General features: G+C 40.6%; 1 protein-coding gene across 1 annotated transcript in view; it reads right to left on the bottom strand.

Annotated features, from left to right (window-relative positions):
- The window catches only part of LOC102206907 (uncharacterized), a 10,413-nt gene extending 832 nt beyond the window's left edge, over window positions 1-9,581 (bottom strand). Inside the window, exons 1-10 of the mRNA XM_005748434.1 lie at window positions 9,330-9,581; window positions 6,257-6,455; window positions 5,066-5,267; window positions 4,797-4,965; window positions 3,592-3,685; window positions 3,411-3,446; window positions 1,909-1,962; window positions 1,609-1,736; window positions 1,121-1,253; window positions 9-64 (exon numbers count right to left, since the gene is read on the bottom strand). Of these exons, the coding sequence (XP_005748491.1) occupies window positions 9-64; window positions 1,121-1,253; window positions 1,609-1,736; window positions 1,909-1,962; window positions 3,411-3,446; window positions 3,592-3,685; window positions 4,797-4,965; window positions 5,066-5,267; window positions 6,257-6,452 (1,068 nt within the window). The 5' untranslated portion in view covers window positions 6,453-6,455; window positions 9,330-9,581. The remainder of the gene's footprint in view (window positions 1-8; window positions 65-1,120; window positions 1,254-1,608; window positions 1,737-1,908; window positions 1,963-3,410; window positions 3,447-3,591; window positions 3,686-4,796; window positions 4,966-5,065; window positions 5,268-6,256; window positions 6,456-9,329) is intronic.
- Window positions 9,582-10,416: the final 835 nt, after the last annotated feature.

Raw genomic sequence — 10,416 nt, forward strand, 5'->3', positions numbered from 1 at the left:
TTGAGCACTCTCAGAGTGTCTGGACTGCAGCAGGTCAGAAGTGGCGGCACTTCATCTGGCAGAGCTGCACAAACATGAAGAAGAAAGACAAAGTTTGATGACGATGTGACGAGCTGAAACGCTTTGCTTCAGATGTGTCAATAAAACTGTGAGCTGAGGTCTCACACACTCCCAAATAACACCTGAGCAGCTTTATCTCAGCTCCACCACCTCCTGCTCACATACCACACCTCATGTGGAGGATCTACATGTTACTGGATGGGATAAATGTCTCAGAGCGGGTCATCTGACTGGGTTCAGTAACCAGGTACCTAACTCACCCTCTCCACTTCAAGTCTCCTAACTTGAAATTTATCCGGGGCTTCAAGCTAGGGGACTTGAAGTGGAGAGGGTGAGCAGCTTTAGGTACCTGGGCGTCTACATCAGTGAGGACCTCACCTGGACACTGAACACCACACAGCTGGTCAATGGCTGTATTTCCCAAGGAGGCTGAGGAAATTTGGTATGTCAGCCAAGATCCTCAGCAGGTTCTACAGCTGTGTTATGGAGAGCACACTGACCAGCTGCATCTCTGCATGGTACGGCAGCACTACTGCTATGGACCACAAACACCTGCTGACAGTGATAACAACTGCCGAGAATATCATTAGGACTCCACTGCCCTCTCTGCAGAGTATCTACCATCGCAGAGTCTAAAGGAGAACTGCCTCCATCCTCAAAGACCCCACACACACCCAACACGGACTGTTCACACTTTTGCCCTCGAGACGAAGGTTTAGAAGTGTGAAATCCACAACATCCCAATTCAACAACTCCTTCTTCCCCACTGCTATCAGATTCTTGAGCAGCTGACCCATTTCAACAGTAATACTATTTTTTGCGCATCAGGTCATCTTGCATATTAAGCTCATAGCTCTTTTGTACACACATTTATTTCACTCTTAAATTTTGTCGTCATTTATTTATTTATACTATTTGTATTTTATCTGTTCTATTTCTATTTATACATACTAACTGGGCATCTGTGTGTGGACAGCAAAGAAATAATTTCATTGCACAGAGAAATGCTTTTCTTTGTATAGATGACAATAAACACTTTGAATTTTTGAATCTGACTTACTGTGCAGAGCGCTGACCAACATATGAACAGCATTCTGCTCACTTGTGGAGATGTTTGAGACATTGAGAAGGTCCATGAAGGAAGAGACAGCCTCAGACTCACACTCAAACACTCCATTACTGCAATGATCCAGCTGAGAGGAGCAGAGGATTGTGATTATTATTAATATTATTGTTAATAGTCTTGTTCTGGAGCATACATTTGTAGAAAGCAAGAGCTGGGGGTGGGCTACAGAGCAGCTTCCAGATGGGAGGAAAGTGACACACAGCTTGGCAGCGTGGTGTACCTGAACTAAAGCTGTGCTTGATTTAAGATCACAAATACAATCAGCAGGTCTGTTCTTTGTTCAGATAAACAAATAAAAAATAAGACAGGCCTGCTGTCCATCTGCCTGTAAGAGAGAGAAGTTTCCACCATTGCATTAACTGATAAAGACGTCAGTGAGAGATGAAACCTGATGAGGAGCTTTTTGTAAATATTCTCCTTACTGTTTTATCCAGCAGAGAGAGATTGTCTCCATCCTCTACGAGCTTGCTGAGTGTTTGCAGCAGATCACAACGGGTCGACTCAGGAAGATCTGCCAGCGGCTGCAGTAGAGCTTCCTTCATCTCTAGTTCTGCAGCAAACAAAGAAACAGCAGCAATGAGCTGACCACACTGTCAGTACATGAAAACAGAGTTTGTGCTGGAACCAGCAGTTTGTTAAACAGCAGGTCTTAAATCTCTAAAGATAACAAGCGGATTATTTCAGAACTGTGAAGAGCTCAGCAGATTTAAACACACACTTACCTTCTTTTACTTTTTTCACAGTTGGATTGCTTACGTCATCACAAAGGAGCCAATCTGGAAACAGATCTCAAAGTGATTATCACCAGAAACTCTGAAAGTCTTTACTCTTACAAAACTGAACCACAGACAAACACACATTTTACAATAAAAGTCTGGACAGACCGACTCTTTGTTTATTCTTAGTTTTTTTTTCCTACTGATATTCAACTGATAACTACACTTTATTGCCAAAAGTCACTCGTCTGACATGACACGCATGTGACATCCCATTGTTAATCCACTGGGTTTATTATGATGTCGACTCACCCTTTACAGATAAAAAAGCTCTCAACTCTTCTCAGCCTTTCAACAGGTTTAAAAGTGTTTATGGGAATTTTTGCCCATTCTTCCAGAAGCACATTTGTGAAGTCAGACAGAGGTTTTCAATAAGAACGTCTGACACACAGACTCTGCTCTAATTCTTCCAAAATGTTTTCTATCGTGTTGACATCAGAACTCTGTGCAGGCCAGTCAAGTTCTTCCATACCGGACTAACTGATCCATGTCTTTATGGACCTACTGTGCGCATTTATGTTGGAACGGGAGGGGGCTGTCCCCAAACTGTTTCTACAAAGTTGGTAGTAGGAAGTTTTCCAAGATGTCTTGTTATGTTGACGCACTAACACTTCCTTTCCCTGGAACTAAGGTGCCAGGCCCTGCTGCTGAAAAACAGCCGAATACCATAATACTCGCTCCATCAAACTTTATACTAAGCACAATGCATCCAGAGAAGTTCTTGACAGTATTTTTAATTTCTTCTTCTTCAATAACACCATTCAAGCAATTTTTCCACACTAGCTACCTCCTGCTGGAACGCCAAAAAAGACCTCTAGGTACCGTTCAAAAAGACACTGAAAGACAGTCAGTTGGTTTTCAACATTAAAATGTTTGCTGGTTATTTCCTGCAAATTGTATCTGCAGAAAGTAAAACTCTGAAGGTAGAGACTCTGTGTAGAGAGCACTCTCTCCTGGGATAATGAAATGTGAGCACCTTTGTGTCTGTCTGTGAAGTTTTTTGGCTATTCATAATTATTTTTGGTGTGGAACCTAAAAAAAAAAACAACCCAAAAAAAACAAAGCTCATAGTCCAATGAGGATGACACTAAGCATAGGTCTAATCGTGGTTGGTTGAAATGTTGAAATGTTCACCTGAACAGGAAAAGGAGGGATTTATGACAAAGAGAGAAACAGCATAAGGACTTTTTTTTTTTTACTGATGTAAGCATTTCAATCTGGAAAGTGTCTGATTTTAACTCTGATGCTGAATAAATAAACTCTGAATAAACTCAGCAGTCTAAAGTGAAAGCTCGATGCTCCGTCGTCTTTGGTTTACAGTTTGATACAGATGTTTTTCTCTTAGTAACACTGAGTAACTGTGAGTGCGACTGTGAATACAAATACGACATCAAAATTTTTTTTTCAAATTTGCAAAAGAAGAGAAGTTCAGACACCCAGTGACCTACCGAGTAAACTACGAGTCCACGGCTCACATGAGATCTCTAAATGAGAGAAAAAGAGAAAGACTACTCAGTGACACCGACACACACACCGACACACACACACACACACACACACACACACACACACACACACACACACACACACACACACACACACACATTAAACACAGTGTTGTGCTCTTACTCAGTTTCTCATTCTCTATCTTTATCTCCACCAGGCTATAAGCAAAGATGGATTTTGCTGGCACAGTGAAGCTTGTCTCCGCCTTACTGCTCCCCTGAAGAAATACAATATTATTATTATTATTTAGACCAATAATACATCTTTAAAATCACAACGAGAGGGAGACAAGGTCAGAGAATCTTTACTATGACTTTGAGAGTTCTGGAGCTGCTGACAGCAACAGATCCACAGCAGGCAACCCCACACGAACCACAGATATACTCAGAGAACTGGAGTTATAGTAAGTAACAACTATTTTGACTATTTGCAAATGATTTCTCCTTCTGCTCAGTGTTTATTGGCAGTTGACAAACAACGTATTGGTGCATTACCCCATCAAGTTTATCGAGTGTGCACCAAAATGTCACTTAAAGATTAGATCCGATCATACAAATGCGTTTATCAAAGACAACTAAACATTGCCTGATAACTGTTACTTCTAGAAATACTTCTCAATAAATCAATTAACTCTAGTTTCTGTTTAGGTTTTGAATCAGTGGTCTCATTTCAAAATCGTTTCCATATGTTCAGTGTTCCCACATGGTCACTTTAACAGTAGAAAGTTGTATTTATCGCTCTTTGTCACTTATGCCTATGTCACTCTTTTACTGCACTGTTTACTACCTGCACTGTTCTCACATGCCACCAAACCTGCAGGTTAAAGCTTGTTTAATGTCCAGTCACAGTGAGCTGTGTCTTCTTACAATCAGCTCCACCAGATATTATCTGGACAAGTTCAGACCTGCAGTGCCACCCAAGATAAATAACCTCCAGCCACGGTTTAAGTTCAGTACCAGGCTTTAAACCTTGTTTGGTCTGCATTTCTTCACTGAGCCTGAAGGAACATTGGGGTGACAGGATAAGTGTCCAACTCTCTTTACACATGAGACATGGATAAAGGCTTCAAACACTATGTCTGTAAATAAACCAAAAACATTGGCATATTATGTACTGATTATAACAGTCAGAGAAGTCTGCTGTTCATGGTTGTTGAATTTCAAATAAACTACCTTAGTGCCCCACCTAGCAGGTTTGTCTCCTTACAGTGGCCCTGAAATGACTCCTACAAGGTCTTGGTTTGCCCTAAAACAGTCTATGGGTCCCTGTATGTGAAGATCAGAAACAGATACTCTTGTCCCTGCAGACCGCTGAATTCACTCACTCACCTTTGCAAAGACACTCAGCATCTTTACATAAGAAGTGAAAATGGAGCCATCAGTCGTAGACTTTCTAATAATTTTGACAGCACTGGAGTTGTAAACTATTTGAGAGACAAACATCAGTTTATCCTTCTCTTTCAGTCCCAGCAGGTCCAAGGTATCCTTGTGTATTTTCCTGGATTTAAAAGGAACCAACACAGAGGAAAAATTGGCTTTTATTTTGAAAATACACAAATAAATAAATAAGCAATAAATAAGCAAAGAGACAGACGTACCTGCCCTTGAATCTGCTCACCACAGTTTTAACATTGGCCTTCTTTGTCATCATGCTGACGGGCTGAACCAGTCCATCCACAGAACTAGTGCTGGCATTAATATAAGCTTCACCCACATTACTGCATTCTCCACCTATACCTCCACTCCCACTCTTCTCTGTAGTGATCCTAAAGTCCTCTACCAAGACTTCCTCGGTGTAATCTGGCAGGAGAATGGAGCATTATTTTTCATACTCGGTTTCATTTTTTTCTGTTTCATATGAGGTCAGCATGCTGTCATGCAGGTCAGCTCAGTGAGGGTGAACTGTTTAGGAGACACAGGTTCATGAGTGGCAGGGTTAGTGGGCTTAGAAACCTTTTATTCAAGGCTTTACAGCGCTGGGTCTTTTTTTACTGTGCATAATCAAGATCTGGAAATGTGTGTTTTCACTTTACATTCTGAGGGGCTGTGGCTTCGGCTTCTTTTGGCCAATTTTCATGATTGACATCTCTTTTGAATTGTTTCAGCCAAATGAATCACAGCAATGTGGCATTGTTCATGTCAGTTCCACTAATTAGAAATTACAAGGTGAAAAATACACATCACCCTAAATTACAACACTTGCCCTGTAACAATCAAATGTCTGTAACTGGGCAGAGAATGGTGATTTTTAACGGAAACGTCTCTGAGGCATTGTGGAAGATGGAGTAAGGAAGGAAACATTCTGTAGAGCCAAATGGATGTTTACACATTGGAAACAACGAGCATGGTAAGCCCGATTTTCATGTTATTGATTGTTGATTATCAAAAATATTATGATCTTTTTTTGTGGCTGGTTTGGTGAATTTTTGTCACATTGTGATGAAACTTGCAAACCATCCTATCTTTGTAAATATGAACTACAAGTATACTTTGATAGGTAAAGTTAAGTGGTAAACAATCCTACTTAAATTTATGCTGGAATTATTGTGTGATAGCCAAAATGTGCATAAATTATGTATGATGGGATGGTATGCCGGAACACCGGGACTTTTATTACCATGTCCATGTTACAGACGATTAAACGGGAACTTTGCCCTCTTGCTCCCAGTACCAGGGGCAATGGAGGGTAAATTTTAAACTGTCTCCTAAACAGCTCACCAGGTGAACCTGTTGACCTTCCTTCACAGAACCATGGTTACTCAGTAACGCCTTGTTTCTTGATAACGTACCTGGAGAGAAGTTTTCTTCCTCGGTGAGCTCGGGCAGGCTGCAGTGTATCACTTTGTACTTCTGTACTGGCCAAAAAATTCCCTCAGTGACTTTGACCAGAGTCAGTAGATCCATTTTACAGTTTAAGTTATCATTAGAGATGAGGTCTGTTCCTCCCAGCGTCTGGACAAATGCTTTGGCTTCAGCAGCAAACATCTTCTGTGGAAACAAGAATAACATTTCTGTACGTCAGCACAGAAGATTTCCATTTTTTTTTCTACATTTATGGCACAGGAAGATCTTGAGGAAAGTAGTTTCTAGTTATTTGGCAGGTTTAGATGCATCAGTCAAAGCAGATGACTCAGTTAAAATATAATCAACAAATAAGAATTAACAGGAAACTGAGATTAAAACACTCAGTGGGTGTCTGTATGGTTGGTGCAGATTTTCATACCAGGTGCCCTCCCTGATGCATTGCTACGAATTATATGTCATAACAAATGCACAAGCAAAAAGATAATCCAAGCAAATAATTTCATTTTGCTGGCGCAATTACATTTCTCTACAGTTTCACGCTTTCTGCATTTGGAGAGAAATCCTGCTCGCACGACTACATTTACTTTTGACAGTTGGAGGCAGAACCTAAGGCAGGACGGGGTCACTTTGATGGACACCAGATTACTCAGCTCACTGTGGGTTCAGGCTCCACTGTAATATTTCATCCAGATAATGTTTGGGTCCTCTGAACAGACAGACTGTGGAGTGGACTGGAGAGCAGGATGTGACAGGCTGTCATTTGGTAAGTAGCTCATTGGTCTGAACTAGTGTCTGATAAACAGCTGTTGCATCATGCTTTGGAAATCTAAAGGCTCCTATTACTACATTACACACAGTGATTGTAGCTGCTGTGTGACAGGTGTGCTAAGTTGTAATGCTTTGTGGTTATATCTGTAGTTACCTAAATCCTTTACTTATATAAAAGTAATAATACTATATTTATGTACATTCTGTAAAAGTACATTTTACTTAAGTAAAATATAATTGTATTATTTTCATGAAAATAATACAATTATATATCATTGTTGAGTAGTTAAAGTGTACAACACAGCTGGAGCTAATTCACTGAAGCTAAACCACACAACAATTTATTAGCTGATTTATATTTTATATTAATCTCATTCTGATTAGACTTCATAATGGAATATGTGCATGAATAAATACAATAAAATAAATAAAAACTCAGTATGAAAGCATCTGTGCTACACACCAGTCTTGAGGATTTTGTGACTTTTTGAAAGTAAGTTTGCCAGGTTAATAACTCCTCAAAAGTCCTCCTCAAAGTCAAGTGAGAGTTTAATGCAGCGCTGCCTGAACACAACCAACACTCAAAAGTCTCTGAATCTTTCTGAGGTTATAACAAAAAGATGATGTCATAACAATCCGTAGTTTTGTCATTCAGAGCGAATTTGCTCACACAGAGCTGATCGCCTGCACGTCTTTACTTCTGAACCACTCAGCTTCTTCAAGATGCTCCTTTTACCCCGATCATCTCACAAGTTAAAGTCATCAGTATGCAGATTTTCCACCGCCTTGTTTTAGCCCACAGTGGTATCACTGTCAGAGGCAATGAGTCTGGGAATAAATGTATTTGTGTTTGTTTTTTTAATATGGTTTTACATGTATTTACTCCTGCAGTAAAAAATCAGTAATGATCTCACTGATGGCATTGCTGGAAGCTAAATGACATCTGCTTGCTTTTCCTTAGTGTTCCTGCATGTGCATGTTAATACAGGGGTGCACTTACAAACTGCTCTAAACAGGATCTTCATCACTTCTCATCTGAGCAGAAATAAGATATTTTTCACATTTGATGCTCTCTTTGTGGGATTATCCAGTAACATGTTATAAAGGTTATGGCATTTACTTTGTTAGTAATACGAATGAATATGATGACAAGAATTGAGATACTGAGATTTTATAAATAATAAAATCTGCTCCAACTTCATCACCTGCAGAATCAATGTTATGCAGAGCTGATGCATGTAAAACCAAATATGATGTTCAATACACTCAAATATGCGTTACCTACTGTTTGATTACTGTTTAAGCCCCACCCCCCCCCATCATCCTGACTGACACCCCCATCACCTCTGTGGACTCATTCCGCTTCCTGGGTACCACCATCACCCAGGACCTGAAGTGGGAGCCCACCATCACCTCCGTCATTAAGAAAGCCCAGCAGAGGATGTACTTCCTGAGACAGCTGAAGAAATTCAACCTGCCAACACGGACGATGATGCAGTTCTACACTGCAATCATCGAGTCCATCCTCACCTCCTCCATCACTGTGTGGTACGCTGGAGCCACTATCAGGGACAAACAGAGACTGCAGCGTGTTGTGCGCTCTGCTGAGAAGGTGATTGGCTGCAGACTCCCATCTCTGCAGGACCTGTACACCTCCAGGACACTGCGGCGTGCAGCTGGGATCTCAGCTGACCCTTCTCACCCTGGACACAGTCTGTTTGACCTGCTCCCCTCAGGCAGGAGGCTCCGGTCCATCCGCACCAGAACCTCTCGCCATAAGAACAGTTTCTTCCCCTCTGCTGTTGGACACATGAACAATAACCATATGACTGTTCCCACCACTAACACATGACCCTACGCTGTGTCACTGCATCATTCCATGTTTGGCACTGATCACCACCTGCACTCATGTATATATCTTTCAACGTAGCACTCTTAATTCTTACTCTCATGTATATATCTCATGTATATCTCATGCACATATCTTTCCACGTAGCACTTTTAATTCTCATCCCTACTTTTATTTTTTCCATGTCTATTTAAGTGTTATTTATGACACCATGTTTGCACTGAAGCACCGCAGCAATTTCCTAATGTTGTAAACCTGCTCAACATTTGGCAATAAACCCCATTCTGATTCTGATTCTGATTCTGAAATGCGTGCATACATGCAGATGGATCTGATATAATTTTGAACTGTTCATCAGGCTGTAAGCATGTAAAACTTTTTCATGCCTGTGTCCTGACAGCAAAGTTAACGTGAAACATGAATCTTAAAGAGTTTCTTACCTCCGGCAGATTTTCACACCCAATGGCCAAACCAGTTCAGACAATGAATCACTGCACAGTCACACGTGTCAGGGTCAGGTCAATGCAGAGTGCAACAGCTGGAGGTCCCACAAAGCAGCAGGAAGCTTCTTCTAAAAAGAAAATTTAGTTTAAACTCTGCGTTTAACAGATTTAAAACCAGAGAGGAAAACAACACAAAGCCTGTGTTTGAGTCTCTCAGCTGAAAATATGCTGCAGTGTCTGTGAAGAGCAGCAGGGCGTGTGCTGAAGACGGTAAACACGCTGCAACAAAAAAACCTGTTGGCTCATTTTACAGCGAAAAAACTTCACAGAAAACCTGTAGGAACCTGTGAGACTGCTTTTTTTAAACTCTCGCTTTATAAACAATAGATTCTTCAGTAAAACTGTCACTGACTGCTGATTACTCTGGTAATCTCTGTCCAAACATTGAAGGACATGACTGTGCATGCAGCAGCTTGTAAGTTCTGCTGAACTGTGACACAGCAACACAATGTTTTTGTTTTGTTTCTTCAGAAAAGTGAAACAAAGAATGTATTTAAGTTGGGCAAATCTACATACTGTGCTCTCACTTCCTTATATACTGAAGTTTTACTTCAAAATCACTTGAGGAAAATCCTGAGGTGTACAGTGAAAATGAGACTCCCACTCATCAATTTTAACAGCAGCGTTTTAACTTTCGTTAACATGAGCTCCACAGAGTGATCTGAACCTGTTGTGTCGACCTTACAGCAGCGCTGAGTCTCCTGTTACATGTTACATGTCTTCAACCCTGATTATAAGAAATATTAGCATAGTATATTTTTTTCAGATGTGTAGATTAAATCCTGTTTCAAATTGATTTCAACTTTCTTCAGAATTGCAGATGCAGCATTTTTCCTCATGATGGCGCCGGTAAGTCTCCTCTCACATCTCTGGAAACTCCAACAAGCCACAAGAAGTAAATGTTTTAAAATGTGAGTAATAATAAGAAACCCTAAAGCAGAACTGAAACTCCGTCTAATAAATTAAATCTTTCATTAAAGGTTGCTTGGACTGAAATGTTTTTTTGATGGTTGAAAAATAAATG

Source organism: Pundamilia nyererei, unplaced genomic scaffold (genome assembly GCF_000239375.1).
Source record: "Pundamilia nyererei isolate P.nyererei 1_Seehausen unplaced genomic scaffold, PunNye1.0 scaffold00221, whole genome shotgun sequence".
Taxonomy (NCBI): Eukaryota; Metazoa; Chordata; class Actinopteri; order Cichliformes; family Cichlidae; genus Pundamilia; species Pundamilia nyererei.